General features: G+C 41.2%; 2 protein-coding genes and 1 long non-coding RNA gene across 3 annotated transcripts; 1 reads left to right on the forward strand and 2 right to left on the reverse strand.

Moving 5' to 3' along the window:
- Window positions 1-202: 202 nt before the first annotated feature.
- Window positions 203-4,411, forward strand: LOC145458732 (uncharacterized). Its single transcript, XR_013921180.1, has 2 exons — window positions 203-235; window positions 3,372-4,411. It is a non-coding gene; the product is annotated as an uncharacterized LOC145458732 (long non-coding RNA).
- A 7,005-nt stretch (window positions 4,412-11,416) lies between these two features.
- Window positions 11,417-17,163, reverse strand: LOC145458731 (ryncolin-1-like). The gene is made up of 6 exons (XM_080337189.1): window positions 16,761-17,163; window positions 16,151-16,263; window positions 15,991-16,087; window positions 15,828-15,924; window positions 14,702-14,833; window positions 11,417-11,750 (listed from the first exon to the last, which is right to left on the reverse strand). The coding sequence occupies exons 1-6, from the start codon at window positions 17,065-17,067 to the stop codon at window positions 11,576-11,578; spliced, it is 921 nt and encodes a 306-aa protein (XP_080193315.1). The 5' UTR covers window positions 17,068-17,163; the 3' UTR covers window positions 11,417-11,575.
- A 5,324-nt stretch (window positions 17,164-22,487) lies between these two features.
- LOC145459100 (costars family protein ABRACL-like) lies at window positions 22,488-24,151 on the reverse strand. The gene is made up of 2 exons (XM_080337703.1): window positions 23,987-24,151; window positions 22,488-22,899 (listed from the first exon to the last, which is right to left on the reverse strand). The coding sequence occupies exons 1-2, from the start codon at window positions 24,045-24,047 to the stop codon at window positions 22,715-22,717; spliced, it is 246 nt and encodes an 81-aa protein (XP_080193829.1). The 5' UTR covers window positions 24,048-24,151; the 3' UTR covers window positions 22,488-22,714.
- Window positions 24,152-24,397: the final 246 nt, after the last annotated feature.

The raw sequence follows: 24,397 nt of genomic DNA on the forward strand, positions 1-24,397 counted from the left end.
ATCAGCCCTACAGGCAAATCTGCTCTCATTAGTCGTAAGGCTGTTGAAATAAATGTATGGATGGGTCCTGCGATCGTTCGTTACCGATTCCGGCTCGTCGGATTTGTTTCGCTGCGGCAACAGACTGCGTGGTTGTGAATAACGGCAAGCGATGAAATTATCGGCAGACGGAGGGCTCTGGGAAGGGGGGGGGTAGCCCAGGACCCAAGACCGCCGTTTTGCAGGAGTGGACAAGGTCCTTTTTTGTTCCTAGATGTTGCTCAGAGTTGGTGTGTTTGCGCGGTCTTGACAAATTAGAGGGAACATTGATTGAATTCATGGAAGCATATTGGTCATCACCGACATTTCCCACGTTTGGGAACAACTGGTCTAGACTAGACGTGTGAAACTCGCGTAGATTATAGTATATCTTCCCACTTGTGGCAGTGCAAGCTAACAAGGAGCATTCTCAATTTTTGGTGTTCATAGATCAGCTCATATTATCGAAAAGAAGTTGCATTGCTTTCATGCTCTACTTAGCCTATAATTTCGTGTCACTGGTTTATCAATACGGCAATAGGTCTACAAACCACGTCGGCATAAGGCAGTACGAGTGTATACGACAGTCTATCTATTACAACCTCGGGGTATGAAGTATGATGATTTCTGTATTCGGCAATTTTCAGCGATAAAATAGTTTCGAAAACATATAGTGTATTAGTTCGAAGCAGGATTAGTAAGTGTCACGGGTTAGCATATTTTCTTTTACACTCTTTTACTGTAACATATCTATCCGTTATTTAATTTCTGTGATCGGTGCATTGACACAGCTGTCTTCGTCGACCTGCTGTAATCTGAATGCGATGTTCACCGACTCGTACTAAAGGGGTAGCACACAGCAAGACTGCTATAGTTCATTTGTTATCACATGGCGCGGCAATCATGTTGCTCCGTTTTGTTAGAAACTGACTGCAACATATAGTAAACTGGATCGAGTATAGTGGTTATTAGGGATGGTGTGAACGTGACGTTCACTTTCACGTTCTGTGTGTGAACCTTGGAAATTTAGAGGTTCACGTTCGCAAACGAACCTTGTTAGCTTCTGCACTGTGAACCTTTTTCATATATTACAATTTTGACTTCATTATAGCATCTTTGATTAAAACTTATTACATTTCAACTGCGGGCCACTCTATGCATGGCGCTGGCAGCATAAAAAAATCAACACTAAACGAGCATGCACCTCGACAATCTCAAATATTTTACTTGCTTAGTTACAAAAGTTTGCTCGAAATATCCAGTTTTCCGTCTGTGAATATTTAGTGACTCTCTGCTGTGACCTTGACCTTGACCATAACCTTATGGGCGATGAGCGCCAATGTTGTGAATAAAACAAAGAAATACCACTGCGCTATCTCTTCACACACATTGTCCGCTCTGGTCCAGAACATTAATGCGTAAACTTATATTCCCTTGCAAGTCCTCAGCGAAATTGTTGGCATAGCGACGCAACATATTGATTTTACGGTATTATTATATCATTTGATTGCCCCAGTTAATACATTTGGCGACGTTTAAAACGTCCATATGTACTTCAGCATTGTGGCATTATGTAGCCCGAGACGTCGCTAGGTATCGTGTACTATTACCGCACTGAAATTGGGGTTGGAATTAGCAATATGACGTTACGTGACGTCATGAGCTTCACGTTCGCGTTCAGACAGAACCTTTCAAAAAGGTTCGCGTTCACACGAACCTGAACCATTTCAGAGGTCCACACCATCCCTAGTGGTTATAATACATACTCGCGTAGTACGCGTTACCATTATCTTTATTTTGATTCCTGCGGTGCCGGCTTAGAGCACGGTATAGCATATTCTGATATTTTGAGATCCTGACAAGAGGACATTGTTCCAATTCAATTCGTGAAAGACCCGATCTGACATAATACTTTTCGCGACTCAAAGGTTATATTATTAATGTCGTTCTTGCGGTCAAAATACATATTTCGCGTCGTTTTTTAGTTCTGTTTGTACAATCGCCTTGGGCGTCCTTTGGAGGACATTTTCGATTTCTTGAAATAGGAGCACAAATCCTCCAGAAGGAGGACGCAAGGTAACCCTAGTTCTAGACTCTTGTAAAACATAGTTTATGAATGTGTGCACCGTATAGCTACCTCAACAGACTGCAGTATGTCAATGCCTATCACGTTAATGCCACGATATAGGTTACGAACGTATGTGAATTTATATACTGAACCAATAAGGAGTATAGGGATGCTTGCGTATCAGTTTAAAACATGAACATTGTGATTTCCTACCTATCAAATGTATATTCATTGAGATGTGAATCGTCAGTAACAGCGAAGACACGATATCCAGATTGATCAATATATTGTTTTCTAGAGAGATGAGCGGATTTGAAATTTATATGTCCTAATCTAATCCAAATCCGAATCTTTAATCCTAATCCTAGTCATAATCCGGAAATTTTGTATATTCCAATTCTAAGAATTATCCTAATCCGATATAAACTTAGAATTCCTCTTAGAAAGCCCACATCTCATGTCTATATTTACGGCGGGGGACAATGATTCGAGTACTCAAATCTGAATCGAGTATTTACTTCAATGATTCGAGTCGAGTAGTGAAATATGAGTTTTTCTATTACTGAAATTATACGTTCGATACCAGTAAGAAGTAATTTATCGATGAAAATTATAATTTCGACAATATCTTCCAATATGGCAGCCTCGAAACCCTGATTGGTCGTATCATATCACGGAAAAGATGTATTACAGAGCTACAAAATTCCTTTGTGGTGTACAACAAACATTATGTTCTTTGAGGTCGCATAAAAGGTGCATGTTTAAACTGTGCATATCTTTCATACTGTTATGACTGAAAATCGGGTAATCCAATCCTAATCCTAATCTTGGTTCATTAAAAAAATCTGAAATCCTAATCCAATCCTAATCCGACAAAATTTCCCAAATCCGGTTTTGCCAAATCCTGATCCTAATCCATGCTCATCTCTGTTTGCTGGGGATTCGTTTGCGTTTAGCGCCAACTGACGGAATAACGTCTATTGGCGTTGACTTGTGTCACATCATGAAACAATTGTATGGGATCTCGACTTTTACGCATTATTCGATGTCGAAATTGTGACGGGTGGATATTAGTTTTGTCGCGTGTCACATCGTGTAACCATTGTGGCCTAGGAGCTATAGACTTTTACATTTCAATCTGTATAATAAATAACAATAGTATACCGACAAGAGGATATTAGTTTTGCTTCATTAGCTGTACGACGTACAGTGTATATTGCTATATGCCACTTGTAAATCTCAGATATATAGGAATATACGATCATCAGTACAAGATATGTTACAGATCTAATGACAACCCCAGAAACTTCACAACAACCTGTTGTATTCCATCAGCATGAATGGCCTGCGACTGGACAAAATATGCAACAATCTTTGACCGGTATGAATCATTGTGCATCGCCCGTGGCACAAGGACATCAGGCAGCAGCATCTCCTGTGCAGAACAAGGATCGACGTTTGGAAAACAAGATTGCGATATGGGGATTTGGCATCGCAGAGATAGTGATTGGTGCATTGACAGTCCTACTGACTATAATATCATTATGTATCTATGAAGGTAAAGCGATGTACAACCACTACTTCAGTGAGTTAACGGACTCGTTGCATGGGATATGGGGAGGCATATCGGTTATTGTCACCGGAATTTTGGCTGTGCGTAGCAAGGCTAACCATTCTCGATGTATGTACATTGCGAATATGATCATGGCTATTATCACTTCATGCGTCACTTTTTCGGCGACTGTCAAATCCGCTTTTCTGGCCGTATTTTCCATTTTTGCTTCATTTGCATTAATGGCCATTAATGTGGTCATAACATTGCTACTTATCGCATCATCGATTGTAGCGATTATTCACGCCGCGTTTTGCTGTCGAGGAGTGTGCTTCAAGAATAATTCAAGATTGATGCAGCCGGTTATGTACATTCCTACTCAATCGAACGTGATGTACTCACCCCAGCCGCCATGTGACCAAGGTCCGAACGGTCAGGTCATGCTGGCATACGTGCAGCAGGTTCCAGTGCAAGGATATACACATAGTGGAGGTCCGGTTCAGGTGGTGAATCGGCAACAGCAGGTGATACATCCTCCTCCACAAGTGATGCAACCGCCGTCCTATAACAATTCGAATACGAAAAAGGAACTGTGAAACCGGGCACTAGGACGAGATAGATGCCAGTTTGAGAGACCGCTAATGCAACTGCAACTGCTCGTTCGGCATCCTCCTATCTGTTCAGTACATCACCTTGTGTCTTATCGCATTGTACATTGTGTTTGTTTGTGGTATTCACGGTGTTTGTCGATTACAATGGTCATTTAAACCAGACCAATTTTCTTATTGTTCCGTAGCTGCCGACTTGTAGCACGGCACACTTATAGGCTTTTGTAAGACACCACTTACACCAGTGGTTCTTAACCCCCAGGGGGCGATTTGGATTTTAAAGGGGGCGGAAACGCTCAGGGGGTGAGATGGGGAGCGCTGGGCTCAGGGGGCGGTAAGGGGTCGCTGAAGAACAATGGCCTCGACAAAATTTGTCAAATCTCGAATATTTTCGTCGCGCTTCGCGGGAAACATACATCAACCATGTCTCCACGAATGCGGCGGTTTATTTAAATTCATGTAAAATGAATTGCGCGTACTTTTGGTTCACCAATTCCCCTCTAAAACACCCCTGTTATGCTAGCTCGGATTATTTTCTATAAAATGTTTCGAACTAGGTCTTGTATCCTGCATTGTACAGCTTGTCGAAATCGTAAAGGCACTGTAGATTGTACAACTTTTGAGAGTGATGCCCTTTGCTTTAAAGCTTTTTGGCCAAACTGATCAACCAAATATCCTTGTATTAGAAAGTTACACAATTGAATCATCAGAATATTTCTTCATCGTATCATGAAAGGTGATAATGTGTCCCACACAACACACAGAAACGTTATATAACAGTGGTTCTTGAACGTTTTTGACCGCGACCCAAGCATGAGTGTTATTGGTATCTCGCGACCCAGGCCCCACATTTTCAATATTACTACCGGTATGCTACATTTTTACGGTCATAGACAACGCGCAGACAGCTGCTGTGGGTCGCGACCCGTATATCAAGAACCCTGTTATATAATATGAATTGCTTTGTTTGGAATACATTCATGTTAAAGTTAAGAGCTTGGTGCTGTACTAAATTTAATGTGAGCAAATATCTGCACCACATTCTCAGTTAATTCAGCAGTCACACAAAGCAATAAAACAAAATCTAATACAATTAACTTCCCCGTATTGCCAATCGCACAGGTGAATTCAGGATGTGCACATCAAGCTCGAACCAAATCGTACTGCCCGTAGGCCTACCCGATGGTTGTAATTAGGGCTGGGCAAAATCGAGTACCTGAGTGATTCGATTCTGAATCACGTAAAATGCTTCGAGTCGAGTCGAGTATTCGAGTATCACTCATTATGACGTCAGAACAGAATGTACTATATCAAAGTTCAAATATGTACCTTTTATGCCACCACGAAGAACATAATGCATGTTACCCGTCACATTAATGATACTTCGGTATGTTTTCGACCATACCGACTTCATTGCACTTCTTGACAATGTTGTGGAACGATCATGACTTCGGAAATGTGTTATTTCCAGTAACGTTCGTAGCTTTGTGCTATGTCTATCATGCTACGACACGGCCAATCAAGGTTTCAAGGCTTCCTCAGTGGAAAATATTATCAAAACTATAATTCTCGTAAGTTAATTAACTTTCAGTTGCGAGGAGCGTACAATTTCAGTACTCGAGAAAATCGTCTTTTACTACTCGACTCGAATCATTAAAATTAATACTCGATTCAGATTCGAGTACTCGAATCATTGTGCCCAGCCCTAGTTGTAATAACAGGCTTGATTTGATCTCCAATGTAGCACATACAATTATTATATCGTTAATTAGAAGTGTAGTACTAGGACGCAATTCAAGCGCGAAATATTTTTAATAGTTAAGTCCCAACCCGAAACCGAACTTCGAGCACTTACCCCTGTTTTTTACTACATCGGTGGCTGTACGTTCTGCTGTAAACAGTCTCCTCAAATACACAACTATGTTTTCCGTAATTAGCAGGAGGCGCAACTCGCTGAGTAAGCTGAAATACAATCAAGCCACGATGATAATCCGTCGTATTGATTGAAAGCGTATTCATGAAATTTTGTTGTGGATTTTAAATTTTCGGACACCGGTCTGTTTTCGATATTGGAAGAGGGGTTAACAGTTCACATCCCCGTATCAACGTCCCACCAATGTTCACGGTACTTTCGGATATTCAAGATGTTTTGGAGATTCATTTACGGTTACAGCGACTCATGTTCGCTTTGGTCGCGTTGCAGGTTGAAAAGCCACTTATGCATTTCCATATATTGCATATCCCAACGCATGGTAAAATGTACAAAAGATTGCTTTTATCTGATCTTGATCTAATTCTCGATATTTCTGTGGATTTTCAGTTATTGTGACTTCATCATTGAAATATCTAATATTCATCCATTCTATATTTACTATATTTCCTTCGGTTGTCTGTATTCTGCATTGCGGTTTTTGCGAAGTTGAAGTGGTTGGCATTTGGTTTTGAAGTGAATCGGTAAATACATTTCATCATATATAGCACGGACGGGCAGCATACGACCCGATGAAAACGTGGTTAGAGGTCGTAAGCGTTTTTCGACAAAGGGGCCATATTTACTAGGGATGGTGTGAACCTCTGACAGGTTCTGGCTCGTGTGAACGCGATTCTTTTTGAAAGGTTATGTGTGAACGCGAACGTGAACCTCGTGACGTCATGTAACATCATATTGCTAATTCCAACCCAAAATCTCATTGAATTGATATATTATTTTACGTACACGATATATGTTGCGACAACTCGGTCCACATTATGTCACAATGCTGAATTACATACTGACTTTTTAACCGTTCTCAAATATATCAACTGGAGCAATCAAAAGATATAATAATTAGGGCTGGGCACAATGATTCGGGTACTCGAATCTGAATCGAGTATTCATTCTAATGATTCGAGTCGAGTAGTAAACACGTTTTTTTTTTCGAGTATACTAAAATAATACGCTCCTCGCCATTGAAAGTCAATTTATTAACGTGAATTATAGTTTCGTTACTATTTGTCGCAGTGGGAGCCTTGAAACCACGATTGGGCGTGTCGCAGCATACGGAACAGATAGTATAAAGCTACGACGGTTACTGGCAAAACATATTTCTGGAGTCATAATCAACCCACAATATTGTCACAAAGTGAAATGAAATCGGTATGGCCGAAAAAAATACCAAAGTATTTTTAATGTGATGGAGAACAGGCTTTATATTCTTTGAGGACGCATAAAAAGTACAGATTTCAACTTTGATATCTTGCATACTGTTATTACATCATAATGAGTGATAATCGAATACTCGACTCGACTCGACTCGAAGCATAATGAGTGATTCAGAATCGAATCACTCAGGTACTCGAATTTGCCCAGCCCTAAGAATAATCCCATAAAATCAATATCTCCCGTCGCTTTGCCAACAATTTTAACGAGGACTTCCAAGGGAGTATAAGTTTACGCCTTTAACGGTCCAGGCCAGACCAGATAATTTATTCGGCGTCTGAATATTGCTACATTGATATTGCGCAGAGTGTAAAACGGGTTTCTATGCTTGTTACCGATATTACCCCATTAACAGGTTATACAGGAGTTAGCCAACACCCCAATGGCACGGATTTGGTTTTTATGATACAATAATCATAAGAAGTCAAGATTGACCTCGTACGCCTGCCAGATTTTTTACATCAGACAACGATATCAATTTCATTGATTGGTTGAGTGAGCATCATTCGCTGACTATATGTAGTGTATTTCGCTCTTAATGTTGTGTGATTGCGGGTCAATCTGACAGCAGCGAGTCACTAAATATTCACACACGGAAAGCTGGATATATCGTGCAAACTTTTGTAACAAAGCAACTAAAATTTGGAGATTGTCAAGGTGCATGCTCGCTTAGTTTCGCGAAAATTGTAATATATGTAAAAGGTTCACAGTGCAGAACCTACCAAGGTTCGTTTGTGAACGTGAACCTCTAAATTTATGAGGTTCACACACAGAACGCAAACGTGAACCTCACGTTCACACCATCCCTACATTCTACTATACTTCTAAAACGTCAGAAATCCATCACAACACATACCTGTGAGGCCAAATGCAACCAGGAATATCCATCTAGCCCCGGCTACTGCAAGTAGGCCTACGTTAGGGTTGTTATTATTATTATGTCATACGTCCGGAATTTCCCGGACCTGTCCGGAATTCTACTGTTCAAACTGCGTCCGAAAGGAAATTCTAAATTATGCCTAAATGTCCAGAATTTTGAAGATTTTAAATAGGATTAAAATTTTTCGTAAATCAACGGTAATATTGTTGGGCAGATTTATGCCACTAGAAATTTTTATTCGCGCTGCGCGCGATTTAGTGTCACATTCATTTATTTAAATATGCAAACCACCTCCCTCACAAAACACGAAATCAAAAATTAATAAAAATAACCATCATTTACTGAAATGAGTCTAATTGTAATCGCAATTATAGGAGAACGGTATATTCCTGGAGTCGGTTAAGGCCATTTAGATGCTTAAGTCAAATATAGTGGCTCGAAACTTGGGAATCGTATATATCTTCATCCTGAAGTTCGCGAAGATGTTGAACGTATTCAGCTTCCAAAATAGGCCGTGAGTTAGTCGGGGCAAAGGTCTTGATCGTTTTTCAGTAATCAACTTGACAAATTATGAGCTGGGTCACAGAACATTTCCAAATTAGAAATGGAGTTGCGACCATAAAAGGTTGAAAACCACCGGATGTACAACCTGCTGGCGAAAACCGCCATATAGGCTCCTAAATAGTCTTATCCGTGTGACATGACATGACTTTACGATTTATGCGTGCTCGAAGTCATCATCTTCCACAAGCTCTACCGCTAACTCTGATCATGTGGGCAGGGAGGGGATCAAAATTGTATAGTGATGGATGGAAGAACCAATATTATAGACAGATTTCATTCACAAAATTTAACGACCAGATGCATATAGAAACCAGATGAATATAGTAAGCCCCCAGAAGTTGCATCGATTACCTTATGGTTGGCTCAAGATCCGTGTTTATTTGGACGGGAGGGTTCTGAAAAATGTTGCTACATTCCTGGTTAGAACACACAACCCACTGTTGGGATGACTCGAGTCAACTTTTGTCTATGACTTGACTTGACTTGAGTTGACTCGAGTCACTTTGCAAAAATGACTTGGCTTGACTTGACTCGGCCCTTCAAAATTGCGGATTGACTCCTGACTCGGAGCAAAATTTACTAGTCAATTTCAAATCATCAGGTAAACGTCGTCGATTAAATCACTGTTTTTTTTCTGTATGTTAGTATTGTTCGCGATACGCCTGTGTCACATTGTGAGAGTAACTACTAACTACTAACCAGTTATTTGAATGTGCATTACACTGATGATCCTATATTGTTACATGACAAATTAATTGACCACAAACGAAATGATCACAGCGCACGTTGATGTTGTAGCAGTAGATTAATCTACTAGCAACGTAGGCTATCTCTGTTTCTTGAACGGCTCGGTGCTTGTATTGCGCATTAATCACCTTTACCAACCCTCTTGTATGATTGAAATCGAGCTAATACAGTTCATGCGCCTATATTCTCACGGATGTGTAGATGGGTGGTGTATTGTGCCAAATCACTTTGTTTCAACTTCTCGAGGCTTCGTATTGTATCCGCTTGGCTAATAATAACAGACTGTCGCATGTAGCTATACAATACAGTTACTCACGTATTTTATTTGCAGTTCAAGGTGTGCGTGAGCGATACAACGCCTTCTTGCATACATATTCGGTATTTGATTCAAGATGAATGGCCAATTATTCTGTCTTTCACACAGCTATAAAAATGTAATGACTTTAAATCGTCACTGATAATTCGAATATTCAATTTGACTTGAATTGTGACTTGACTAGTGACTTGACTTGACTCGAGTCACCTTCGAACATCGATTGACTTGACTTGACTCGACTTAAAATGTGCAATGACTCGTGACTCGAAGGTAGTGACTTGATCCCAACACTGACACAAACACACCTCCTGACCTGATCCAGATTGTGACCACCTTGGTCGATAGGCAAAGCTTTGCTAGTGTGACGTTATCTTGACAGACAATGAGTCATACCTCATTTTAAAATCCGCTAGTGGTCGCTAAAGAGTGTCCGTGATTTGCTCCACCGAAGTATGTTAACCCAAGCCTACAGCCCATATCGACTACATGCCACTGACGGAACGACAGTCCAGACACAGGGACTTTGGAGGATTTTCTGCATCAACGTAATCGATTTCCAACAACGATTACTTCCGAAAGGCGCGATTACCTTTACGATTATAGCAAAGTATCGTAGTAGTCAATTACGATTAAGATTACATGGACAAGTAATCACGATTATTTACGATTACATTCATTTTGCTTCCTTCGACGCAAGCCTTGAACACATATGCCCGAAGACAATATAATGATTGAGATGAGTCTGCATCATGAGAAAACTTTTTTTTTTTCAAATTGGTAGATAATTTGCTGTAATTACGTCACAATATATCAATTGAGCAATAATATCGATGACAATTTGTCTTTTTGTGATAGCTAAGACGCATGCTAACATTATATAAGCGCGCAGGAGGTGGCCGACGGAAAATTCATGTTTTCAGTGAAGAATAACGAATTAACGAATGGTGCTAACTTGGCTCAAGTTAGGATCATAGCGGAATGAGGCATTTCGTAACACAACACAATGCCGACAATCCCCATCATTCGGATATTGCGAACCGATTAGATTTGTCGGCGAGTTGCGCATCTTATAGTCGCTGGGACGCGCAGTTCTCTCGTCTTGTCGTGCGCGCCGGGTTCAACCCGCTCCTGCCCGCGCCGGATTAATTTTGTATTAATTTTCTGTTACATCGCGATGTATAAGCCTGAAAATTCAGAGCTGCTTTCGTCGCGCGCACAGTGCCGGTAGCTGAAATTGGGATTAAAACTAAGTGCAAATTTATGACAGGCAATCCCCTGTTTCAAATCCTCATATTTTTAATAAACTTGATTTATTTAAACTAACACAGCTTATGATGCAATTTTTTGGGTAGTAATCTCTGCAATCTCATAGCCTGAGTTTGCTAAAAAAAATGTAATCTGATACTCTTGAAAATAAATTAGCGGCTAACCTATAGGCTGGATCACTCAATGAAATTCCCATCGTTGCACGTAATATGCCAATTTAATGGAGTAGTCTAGAATTGTGAGATCTATGTCAAAATGCGAAACCAAAACCATTTGTTAATGATATTGTGCCACCAAGGCCTGGCCATACCAACCAGCAGTGCACCTGACGCAGCATCATTCACCATAATGCCATTGTCAATCGCATCTCAACTTCATCGACGCAGACTTCATTGCTTCGTATACCTTCCAAGAATGCCATATAATTTTCGTCCACGGTCCTGTAGAACGTCCCCAAACTGCGTTCAGCGATACCCGGAAACAGTTTTTATACCACCAACCACCGAGGTTCTTAGCACAATTCGATCCATGCCTGTGAATGCGAACGCATGTGGGCGTGAGAAGGTCAATAAAATCCGCATACATAATATGTAATTCCAAAGTAGCACCGTCATGTGAGGAAGGCTGCGTTTGTACCGAGTACCTACCCTGAGTAGATACTTACGCCTATACGTGTTCAATGATTCCCGTTCGACTATTGGTACAATCGACATGTTATTGGGGAGCCCTGCGTTGCTTATTGACCCATCATTGTGGGTCATGAAAAATAACGATGAATTCCAAGCACCAGGTACATGGCTACATGCTAAGATTGTTTATCAAACGCCTGCAGCAGTGCAGAACCTTTGGTCAATGGTCACTCTTATTGAAAGAACTACCTTAACAAATATCACGGGCGCATATCCAGAATAAAACATAAGAGGGTCAGTCGAATGGGTGACGAAATATTTCCAACGATGTCGTGACATGGAAATGCATTGTGACGTTGCGAAGGCCCCTGCTGTGACTTAACGGGCACTTCTGCTACCCCACTGGGCTAGTTTAGCAGGTTATTATTATTATTATTTCGAGGCATTTCATTGGCGCTTATATCCTTTTTTAGGCCTCGTGCACCACGGCATGTATAGCCTATTGTACATGTACAGTTCAATGACATTTTCTTTATCAGTATCTTCGACTTCTTTTCTTTTGCATCGTTCTTCAATCAGACTTGGACAACTAGATAATTCTAGTCGTCTAATTTCACTAAATTAGAGCGAAATGCCAGTAATCTAATTCTAATCTAGTTTGTGAAACGTATCTATGCTATAATTCTAATTCTAATCTAATTGGTGAACTGTTTCTATGCTCTAATTCTAATTCTAATTTAATTTGTGAAATGGTCCCATGCTCTAATTCTAATTCTAATCTAATTTATTGTTTTCCTGAAAATGCCTCGCAGTCCGCAGCATTTTGCAGCGAGTTAACAAGAATATTCGTTTCGCGCAGGGAAATCTAGTGTGTCAACTGTCAAGCCGCCATCGCATTACTTACAGTACGCCACACGTACGATCATATAATAGTATAGTAATTGTGACAAATAATAACCATGCTTCAGTACAGCGCCGAAGCCGTTTCTGCTAGTGCGGAATAGCGCTGTTGGGCACAGGCGAATAGGTGATTTTGAAAAAACAACAATTATTTGAAAGAAACTGAAATCAATTTCAGCATTTCAAAATGTTTTACTTCGCGTTCTTCCAAAATCACAAATCAGATCGCCGGCCGCGTGTGGCTCGCGTCTTGGTGAACCCTGGTGAGTGCAAAACGAGCCAAGCTTGGTATACAGACATTAACCATTCTAATGCTCATGGGAACGCAGTGTGATTTGATATAAACTGAACTTGATTATCGCTGTATTTATCTCTCATTCACAATTTCATTCAATTTCCACGTTTTTGCGAATTCAGTAATTCTAATTCTAATCTAATTTGGAAAAATTTTGTTGCTCTAATTCTAATTCTAATCTAATTTGGAAAAACCGTGTAGCTCTAATCCTAATTCTAATCTAATTCGGAAAAAACTGTGTAGCTCTAATTCTAATTCTAATCTAATTTGAAAAAGCTGAAAATTTTCTAGTTGTCCAAGTCTGTCTTCAATTGCTTCGTAATCGTTCACTTTTCATTTCACTCTTCACACTTCATCGCACTCTCCCATGCACTCAACTTCGGTTCTCGGATGCCGACTTTTTTGCAGCGTGGCTTACTGTGTTTCTGGGCTTTTCAAGACACTGTTTGTACAGCGGGATCAGCGATGAAGAGCCCAGATAAACCTCCGACACATAGAAACTAGCCGAACAAGGGTTCGAACCAATGACCATTGGTGTCGCAGCGCAGGCGATTTACACACTGCGTCACTCGCATCCACCATTAAGCAGGTGGTTGCCGGTGAACTCGGCACTTGGTGAATTCGGCCGGACGAACTCGGCACTTGGTGAATTCGGCCATTGGTGAACTCGGCCATCGGGAAATTTTGTAATAAAGTGTATTAGCAGCTATTAATATGAATTATTATACTAATAATAGTATTATCAAGTGATTGGCAATCTTGTAAGGAGGTCAGGGCATGCGTAGATCACACAGTCAGCGCGGGAGATAACGCGACGTTCGCACATCGACCACGCGTGGTCGGCTCAGTGTTGATTTGACTTGGCGTGGGACGGACGGACGACTTTTGAGAAGATGGATATCTGTTTTGAAGTATCACCAATAAACGTTTCCCACGAACACGAACAAAAATTTATAAACGTCAAAATAAATTGTGTTTTTTTGTGCCTTTGGAGAGACGGATATTAGGGTTGGGGTGGGGGTATTAGGGTTGGGGAAAGGGGGATTGGAGGTGGGTTAGGGTATCCCAAGATTAGGGTGTGGGGATGTTAGGGAAGGGGGGATATTAGGTTGGGGGAAAAGGTGATTGGAAGTGGGTTAGGGTATCCCAAGATTAGGGAAGGGGGGATATTAGGTTGGGGGAAAGGGTGATTGGAGGTGGGTTAGGGTATCCCAAGATTAGGGTTGGGGGATGTTAGGTAAGGGGGGATATTAGGTCGGGGGGAAATGTGGATATTAGGGGAAAGGGGGATTGAAGGTGGGTTAGGGTCAAAGTTGGGGTTAGGATATCTCAAGATTAGTGCCGAGTTCACCGGCAAACATTCCAGTAACTAATCATGGTGACCGGTACCGCTACGCGATCTACCACGGCACGTGATTCTTCTTTATCTGAGATATATTTTATTACAAAATTTCCCGATGGCCGAGTTCACCAATGGCCGAATTCACCAAGTGCCGAGTTCACCTTGTGCCGAGTTCGTCCGGCCGAATTCACCAAGTGCCGAGTTCACTGGTAATCAAGCAGGTTAGTCAACGAAAATTTAAATGCCTAGGCAATAACTATATCGCTTTCTCGTCACATCTCTGGCATGTCAGTAAGCAATGCCATCAATATACGCACATGTCGTTATCTTGATCGATGGTTGTGAATTTCATTCCGTTGTGAAATATTCCGAAACTGTCGCCGGTGTTTCCCGAGTAACCACCAACCATCAGACGAAATTTGCTTCCTTCATCCCCGATGGAGAAGTAGCTGCGCATGAAAGTATTAATTGTCATTGTTTGCTATATTTGAATGCAACAGGGACTATATGCCGTTATTGTTTTTGATGTGGGGCGCTGTTGAGAACAGTGCTTGCCATCCTTTCTCTGAATGGTACGGAATGTACACACACCCGTTTGACGTTTTACTCAAAATTATATTCATATGGAAATGAGCACCAATATTTTCGGCTGACACTCGTCGGTGGTAATCGTCAGCAACTAGTAGAGAATTAGAAATTCGGGTGCCTTATAGTCGACTTTTATCAAAATACGCCAACCAAGTCTGTGCCTACAGAAGAAGTTCGTGTGCCATCTAAAAATAGTGCATTGAGCTTAAGCACTCTCCTCGCCTTTGTTCGAAATTTCACGCCGGTGACACCATATTTTGTGATACGATTGCTGATACACAATTTTATTTCCAATTCTCTACTAGTTGCTGACGACTACCCCTGACGAGTGTCAGCCGAAAATATTCGGGTTCATTTCAATATGAATATACTATTCAATTGTATATTACAGTTCTGTACATCCAAGAAACTCTTCATTTACTCAATACTTTTAAATAGCGGTCCACGCAACACACGGAATCTGTAGTAATTATAATCAGAATAAGGATTAGTAAGGCTGCAAAGCATAGGAAGTATGCTGCCGATATTCATACAAATACAAAATTTCATTAATCCTTTAATGAGAGCGCTGTTGTTGATTTTCCTCGGCCAGTCTAGCGAAGCGAGGTAGTAGCCTTGTTCTGAGTGCTCGCTTTGATAAGCGTATAGCAACGTTCTTGATTCAATTTCTTATTATTTAATTTGAAGTAGAAGAATTTCCTTACTCGCAAAGGTACATGTCGTTGACACGCGAACAAGGATGACTGGGATTTTGGTACTCAGGTATGTTAAGGAACGATACCTAAAGTTTAGTCGTGTTTTTAAACACCATCTACTAAAGGCTACACATATCTGTACAATATATCTCAACAATACCTGTAGTTTGCGAATCCGTGCTGAGAGTCGAATGTTTCAATATCTATCCTCAACTTACACATTCTACCTTGTACGAGTTTGCGTATCTTATCCAAACCTCGGAAACAACAATAAAATAATATCACAATCATCCATAATATAATCCTACTTGCCGGAACCTTACCTAGCCAGAAATTTCCTTCTAAACTTCCAAATCCGATTCGATACTCCATCCAATTTCTCTCAAAATTAACGGACCCGTCCACTCGATTTTGGAACACCTAAGATGAGAAGGTATTATCTCAAAGTAAGAAAATTGGGAAAACCGTTATTGTTAAACTCACGGTCCATCCATGTCCATCACAGACATATAATTCACCAAACACAGAATGTACACCTGCCGTCGCTGATTTACAAAAGTCGGCACCTGTCGTTTGCACAGCGGCCGCCATTCTTTCTGGAAGTCAAGCCAAATTAACAAGCTTGCGAGGACTTTGTGATGGTGCAGGCATCACTATAATAACACCACATATAATAAAGTTAAAAAATAATCACGTCTCTCTCTGTTTTTTCTATACCCAAATAAAACATTTCAAGTGCGAGCTGACGCAAAGCTGGAACGCTAAGCGAAAATGGTTGGTTCAGCAGCCGACGTAAACAATTTTAGTATTCGCTATCATCTGCTTAAAGATTCCATCACAACGTTATAATGTCCCTCATACAGTGATTTAAAAGATGGATTTTAGGTATCTAACTATTATGGCATGCGACTCGTATTAAACTAGTATAGTCAGGCATTCGGTCTAGAATGTGCTAGTGACTTGAATCTTGACACCCTCATATTTTGGCATTAGGCATTGACGAGACAACAAATTACTATATACCGGGCTTTGATGAATGTGAAAAGCATATTATGTTTTTACCACCATGAACTAGGATTAGTGCTTCACTTACTTTGCACTGCTCTTTCTATCACTTCTTCCACATCGTCCAGACTGATGTTGTGGCCATTAGTCCCTGCGACTCCTTTATCCCCTTTATCACCTTTTTGGCCAGGTAGTCCAACCGGTCCCCGCTTACCCGGCAAACCTTGCCCGGTCTGAACCTGGCGATTACTGCGGCCGAGTTCCTCAGTTACTTCGGAAATAGTTTGCTCTTCGTCGCAAATCGGCACCGTTAGGTATTTACATTGATTTCCAGCCAAAGAATATCGAACGGACCCTAATAGCAATAAGTACCAGGACAACGCGCACCCTCTCATCTTGATTATTTCGCCTGAAAGTAAACGACTCGCCACAGTACGAAATATTAAGCCGTGTCGAAGTCTTGGACTACATGGGAAATCGCGAATTCAAGGCTAAAAGTAAGTTGTTATCAATTGAATCACATGCCTCAATGAATCTGGTGTAACTGAACTGTTGAGAACTGATTATGCGCAATATATCGAACTATTCCAATCGATATATTTTTCTACGCGTATAACCTATTATGACTCCTTGCATCTACCTGCTTTGGCAACTTTTTGTTTGTTGTTTAACTCAATTTTGTTGTTTACTCAGATCGGTATCAGAAATCTATACTAATATTACAGGGATTCCGATGTTTCGACTTATAGCGCGGACAATATACTTTTGATGGTACTGTTCTAGGAATGGTATGAAGCTCTGGAAGGTCCAGGTTCGTGTGAACGCGAACGTGAACCTCATGACATAACCTGACGTCATATTGCTAATTCCAACCCTACATTTCAGTGAAGTGATTGGTTGATTAGTGGGTGTCTGATTCCATAGACTACTCCAAGTCGCTTCGACACCTTCCTATCTTTTCATTGTATCGCATTTTTGTGGTGTATTGAACTGATGAAATTGCTAATAAACCAATGATGATGATGATGATGATGATGATAGCCTATATTAATGTACAGTTGTACACGATACCTAGCGACGAATCGGACCACATAATGCCACAATACTGAAGTACATATTGACGTTTAAAATGTCGCCAAATGTATCAACTGGGGCAAATAAATGATATAATAATCCCACAAAATCAATACCCTCCGTCGCTATGACAGCAATTTCGACTAGGACTTGCAAGAGAATATAAGCTTATACCCCTTAACGGTCTAGGCCAGTCCGGACAATGTAAGCGGCGTCTCAGTATTGATACGTTATGGTATTCAGTAGAGTGTGAAACGGGTTTCCATATACTATCTACCGATATTACCCCATTAACAAGTTAAACAGCAGTAGCCAACACCCCAATCGCACGCATTTGGTTTTTATGATACAATAATCGTATGATATCAAGATTGACCCCGTATACGCCTGCTAGATTTTCTACATCAGAAAACGATATCAATTTCGTTGATTGGTTGAATAAGCATCATTCGACGACTATCTATATGTAGGGTATTTCGCTCTTGATGTTGTGTGATTGCGGGTCAAGCTCACAGCGGAGAGTCACTAAATATTCTAGCAAACTTTTTGTAACAAAGCAAGTAAAAATTTTCAAATTGTCAAGGTGCATGCTCGTTTAGTGTTGATTTTGTTATGCTGCCAGCGCCATGCATATAGTGGCTCGAAGTTGAAATGCAATAAATTTCAACCACGGATGTTATAATGAAGTGAAAATTGTAATATATGAAAAAGGTTCACGGTGCAAAACCTACCCAGGTTCGTTTGTGAACGTGAATCTCTAAATTTCTGAGGCTCACACACAAAACGCGAACGTGAACTTCACGTTCACACCATCCTTAAGTCTGTTACATCTTTAATCAGTACCTGGACGCGCAGGATGCTGGCGTGGCGAATGAGTGGCGAGAGACGAAGTGACACCAGTACTACCGAGGTTTGACTCTTTGAACTGGGATTCGTATACTCGCTGCGTATCCCTTTTATCTTATCGTTGGCAGTCCAATCTGCAGAAGACATGTCGACACAGTACAATAAAATTCATCGTAATTCGTACCAGGAATTTGTTTCGTGCCTTATTTTTACACTATTATACTTATAAAACACCGTACCGGTAAGGTACAACAAGATTACCGTGTCGCAATTTGGTATCTTGCAACACACCGCGTTGGATTGACCGATAGAGAGAGTCTTTATTTTCATCCAACCAAGATACATGACAAACGGCAGTGATGGCGGTACAGAAAATATGCATGCACAGTATTCGGTATTAGATAGGAATGATCGATAAGACCGTGAAGGTCATCTAGTCTGATCACACCAGCATCAAACAGGTACACTTGACTCTAAACAGCACATTCAGTATGCGGGAAATGGAAACGGACAACGAAATGAGCCTGTGCTGTATCCAACTATAGGTTATGCGCGTATGCGGCTCAATCGAACTTCGACTGTTGATGCCTTGCCGCAGTTATATGCATATTACGTATATACCAGGTGCGGGCAACATACGGCCCGCGACGGAATTTTGAGTGGCCCGCAGAGAGTTTCTACCCAGATAGTGAAATTCTAATCAGAAAGTATTGACAAACTGTGTATGTGTCACAGAATGAATCCAAGTTTGCTAACCTGAGAAATGTGGTCGTGAAACTACCTTTTTTGTTCGACTCTACTTATACATTTGCGAGCAAACATTTTCGACCAAGAACATTAACAAGACAAGGCTGCGTTTCGATATAACATAACTGATGTTCACGTGCAGTCTTTACTAAGGGTTTCTACATCCAACATGCAGTCGGAGTTCAAAGAACTTGTTGGCATAGTTTTGATCGACCACAGATGTCTGATTGACTTCAATAGTTATTTAGGTACATTAGAGGTTAATAAATTCATTAAATAAATACTGCTTTTGGTCTCAATGCTTTAAAGTTTAAACTTAAAGCACACATTAAATACGACCTATTCCTTATTGTATAGGTGGATAAATACGCGAATTCGATCGATTATGTAATCCGGCCCGCAAAATACGTCATTTTCCCATATCGGGCCCGCCGACCGGAGTAGTTGCCCGCCCCTGCTCTATACGAACAACGGACATTCTTCTGCAGAGAACTTAGAAGGAGTTTCCGGCGTTGCACAAACTGCCTATTTCGCCCAACGCGTCAGTCGTTTTGGCTGTGGCGCCAATGAGCCGCTGTCAGCAAATTGCACCGTGTTATCTCTTTGTTGTTACGTTCACGATTAATGTAATGTGATGATAACAAATTATTATCTCAATATTCCATGGTAGTCATAAGTAGCATACCGATTTGCAACGCAGTAAAAACGTTACGATTACAAGATTATGACAATCCATCATAATATACTGGTCGTGTGAAGTCAGAACACAGCATCCTTCAGCCTCCCGATATTTGCAGGGCAATTCAAATTTACTGGACGGCCAACTTCTAGTACAAGTGAGACTATAGTTAACCTTACCTAGGGTTATCATATACGTCCTCTTTAAATGGGATTTGTCCTCTTTTGTGACTTTTTTGAAAGTGTTCTCGGAGAACACCTAAATGTCCTCTTATTTGAGAATTTGTCCTCTTTTTAAAAAATTTTTGTTAAAATGCACGTGGAAATCGGACTGAGATGTACGAAATGAGCGCTCAAGTAACGGTCAGGCGGATTTTTCGGAGCTTGAGCCAGAAAAATGCCTTTTTAAAAACTTTTTACTCAACCATGCAACGGACAATCTTATAGAAAGTTGGTATTTCGGAAGCTGTGCCGGAAATATGGCCTTTTTTTAGTCAACCAACCACAAAATTGGGAAACATTTACCATTTTTTCCGATTTTACATCTGTATTGTGAGTCTGAAAATTTTGATAAAGATGTCCTCATTTCAGATTCCCAAAATATGGTAACCCTACCTTACCACTGCATGCAAAATCAATTGCGTTGACTAACTTGGGAGTACTTTATTATCAGTATTGGCGCATACGTGAAGAGATTTCGCCTTTCCCGAGCATTTAGCCCTATTCGAAAGTGCTAATTATCAAGTTATTAGATCGTGAACTGCAAGTAGTTGATTCAGTCGGACAGATCAAACCCACAGACCGCCGCTCCCCGCGCATATGTTCAAGTCAGGCGAACTTTCTAAACCCTGTAAGTTTCACTTAGTGTGGGTTGATTTCGTCTAAATCACGGCTCTCGAACTCAAATTTGCTGGCGGGCTAATTTCCTTGTTTTTGATGACATCGCGGGCCGCAGCATCCAATGGGTAGTCTATGGTTTTCCTGGCAGGGAAGTAGGCCTTATCTTGCAGAATGACATTCCACACCCATTCTGAGAATGTGATTTACTATGTAGCAATTCAAGCCTGGCACGAAAAAATTCACATTTCAAATATTTGAATATAATTGCTGTTGTTCCTGCATACCGAGCGAGTTATGCGTCCGGCTTCTCGAGCGGTAGGTCGTGGGTTCGATCCCCGGCCGGGTCATACCAAAGACTCGAAAATTGGTATCCGCAGCTATCCTGCTAGGCGCTCAGCAATCACGGATAGCATGGAGGAGAAAAAAACGGGGCCGCAGACTAGATGACCTCATGGGGCCGTATCGCAACTCCGTCGTCAAAGCATCTCGATGGTGCAGGCGAAAAAGAATATCATATCTCTCTCTCTCTCTCCACGCGGGCCGCACAAAATGTTCTGGAGCGCTGCATGTTTGAGACCTCTGGCCTAAATGTAGGCCTACTTCATTCGGGCGTAGGGCTGAGCGTACTAGCCACGTCCCATTTCTATTCTCCGGCGTCGTGTAGGCTACCATGAATGGAACCAGCCGGTCGTAACTAGGGCTGGGCAAAATGATTCGAGTACTCGAATCTGATTCGAGTAGTAATTTTAATGATTCGAGTCGAGTAGTAAAAGACGATTTTTTTGAGTACTGAAATTATACGGTCCTCGCAACTGAAAGTTAATTTACTGACGAGAATTATAGTTTTGATACTATTTTCCACTGAGGAAGCCGTGAAACCTTGATTGGCCGTGTTTCAGCATACCAGGCACAGTTTAAAACTACGAACGTTACTGGAAATAACACATTTCCGAAGTCAGCATCATCCAACAAAATTGTTAAGAAGTGCAATGAAATCGGTATGGTCGAAAAAATACCAAAGCATCTTTAATGTGATGGATAACATGCATTACGTTCTACGTGGTGGCATAAAAGGTTCATATTTGGACTTCGACCTATCACATCCAGTTGTGACGTCATAATGAGTGATACTCGATTACTCGACTCGACTCGAAGCATATTACGTGATTCAGAATCGAATCACTCAGGTACTCGATTTTGCCCAGCCCTAGTCGTAACGCACCAATGACGGATAGAAATTCAAGGTGCCTGGGCCTATAACCGATCGTGATATGAGTACGGAAATTACTCACCTTAATCCAATAGAAACATTACATTCTGCTATCCCGCATGGCAGGGGTTGCCAACCTGCGGCCGTGGACACGTAATTCAATTAGTATGTGCGGGTGTCCGTCGACATGCAATTTGAATTTAACGAATTGACTCCCGATTTCTTGAAAGATTTTAATGAATCTTGATATTGTATTCGCGCTGCGCTGACTTCATTTTTCGATTTTAGTATAGTAGCGCCCCCCCCAACGACGAAGCAATATAATTGATCTATATTTTGAATGCGCGCATCCACACTGCGAAAACAGAAAGCTAAAGAACTCAATCGCGCAGATTATATCATTTCACTAAGAGCGAGGAATAATTTTCTTGTATTCCATTTATTCAAGTACGCATATATGAAATTCTCCCTTAAAAAGGTATTTTTTCGGATTTGGTCGCGGAGTATATTAATTCATGTCAGGAATCATGCATAGTCTGGCAATCGCTCCATCGGCAGTAACGGGCGCTCACAGCCTGAATAAATGTGGCGTGTCGGATTCCCTTATCAAACGGAACCGTCACGTGTTAGGCGTAGCAAGCAGCGCATTAACCCTCCAGAAGTACAACATCGACGTTGTCATGGGCGCCTTGCAGCAGGATTTGTCCGGGAAAGTCGATTATTTTTCGTTTCTTCGCAGCCTTCAACGTACCGACGAGCGCTTCAAAAATATTCGCGCACTTTTCGTCGCTGAAGAGAACTCCAAACTTGACGGAAAGTTTGCCGTCGGCGTCTGTAAAATGAAAAATTGTCGCTGAAAGGTATGGATTGGGTGTTTATTTGCTGACTTGGAAACGGTATATAATTGCATACTACGACATAAGGGCGACTAACACTCGACGTTGCAGTGCAGCGTAAAAAGTCACAAATGTTCAAGCTGTGGTTATGGTTGCCCGACATTTGAGCATGGGACTATAGAATGTTCATTGTTCATTTACATTTTCAGAGTCAGTGTGACAGTAGCTTTCGATCAAGACCAGATTCGGCAAATTCTGCGCTCTGGAAGACAACTTTTGGATTGCCACAAATCCTACAGTAGCTGCCGTAAAATAAGTCTGCGTAAAGCTTCAGCGAAGCGGAACGGAGCTGCAAAATCGGTCGTTGCCATTCCACGTTTACATTCTATAATGGGACACATACCGCCAAATCGATGACTAACCTGAACCCCGACTCCAAAATCAACCCGTATGCTAACCTTAATTTCTACCCACATGAGCAACTGTCGCATGCGTAAGAGATGCACGGACCAGTTTTTTGGGGTCCAGATCGAATTCTTATCGAAAAAATGGAATCTTGATCCAATCGGGATCCTGTTACCGCCTTTTAAAATCCGTATATCCAAGACAAACTACTCGAGGCCGAGTGTGTATTGCCATTGACTCAATATCATTGAGATGGTACCTAGGCCATGCATTGATGTTTGCTATTTAAAGGAATCTCCGAAATTGTGGTGTAAAGCAGAAATATATTGATGGTTGAGCTATACCGGTTTTAGCAAACCAGGCGCTTAGCTTTAATATTGCAATTATAACGCGTCACAATTGTCAACATTACAGCAAGTTTTAGGCGATCGCCACTTATCGGTAGTAATAATATCCTTCTTGTTCGCAATAATCGGTAGTACTAACGCCTGAAGCGTCATAATTGACGATAGCGAAGCAATTCAAAATATCAAGCATTGTATAATTCATTTCAAGCACTGTAATAATCGCGACAGAACGATTCGAGTCGATCGCCTACCTATTACATGACACATTTGCGGCTTCATTGGGATTTTGTCCCTATAAGGATAAGAGCAGTATCAAACCTCCAGCACTCACTTTCTTGGCCAAGCCGCTTAATTTCGCGGACAAGGAGTTCTATTTCATGATCCACGTTCATTATACTGTGATATATCGCTGCCTTTGTTCGTACCAGCTTATAGCAGCAGGCAAGATTGCTATGTTATCTGTCTGATCGTGAACATGCATTAGCAAAAATAGCAGCAAATTACTAGCCTATCAGTAAACCAATGAATGTATCAACACTTCTTGCACGTAATGACTACTATCCTTCCCTCACTCGCATAGATTCTGCGAAATACAGTATTCCAATATCGCCAGGCATATAGGCGTTGCTCTTTCGCCATCAGTCTCTCGAGCGAATTCAGTACGATGCGGCAACAAATTCCTGCCCATGAATGACGTCTCACGATTTTCCGTGTGCAGTGAAACGAAACGGATGCCAACAAG

Source organism: Botryllus schlosseri, chromosome 16, assembly GCF_051294905.1.
Source record: "Botryllus schlosseri isolate E-star chromosome 16, Bs_hap1, whole genome shotgun sequence".
Taxonomy (NCBI): Eukaryota; Metazoa; Chordata; class Ascidiacea; order Stolidobranchia; family Styelidae; genus Botryllus; species Botryllus schlosseri.

Bases quoted from the DNA above. Each gene is read 5' to 3' on its own strand.
- LOC145458731 (XM_080337189.1), bottom strand. From the start codon at position 17,067: ATGAGAGGGTGCGCGTTGTCCTGGTACTTATTGCTATTAGGGTCCGTT. The intron at 16,264-16,760 runs GTAAGTGAAGCA...CTTGACTTCCAG, and splicing joins GATAGAAAGAGCAGTGCAAA to AAAGAATGGCGGCCGCTGTG. The intron at 14,834-15,827 runs GTATTGTTGAGA...TTTCATGCGCAG, and splicing joins CACGGATTCGCAAACTACAG to CTACTTCTCCATCGGGGATG.
- LOC145459100 (XM_080337703.1), bottom strand. From the start codon at position 24,047: ATGAACGTGGATCATGAAATAGAACTCCTTGTCCGCGAAATTAAGCGG. The intron at 22,900-23,986 runs GTGAGTGCTGGA...TTCATTTTACAG, and splicing joins TAAGCGGCTTGGCCAAGAAA to ACGCCGACGGCAAACTTTCC.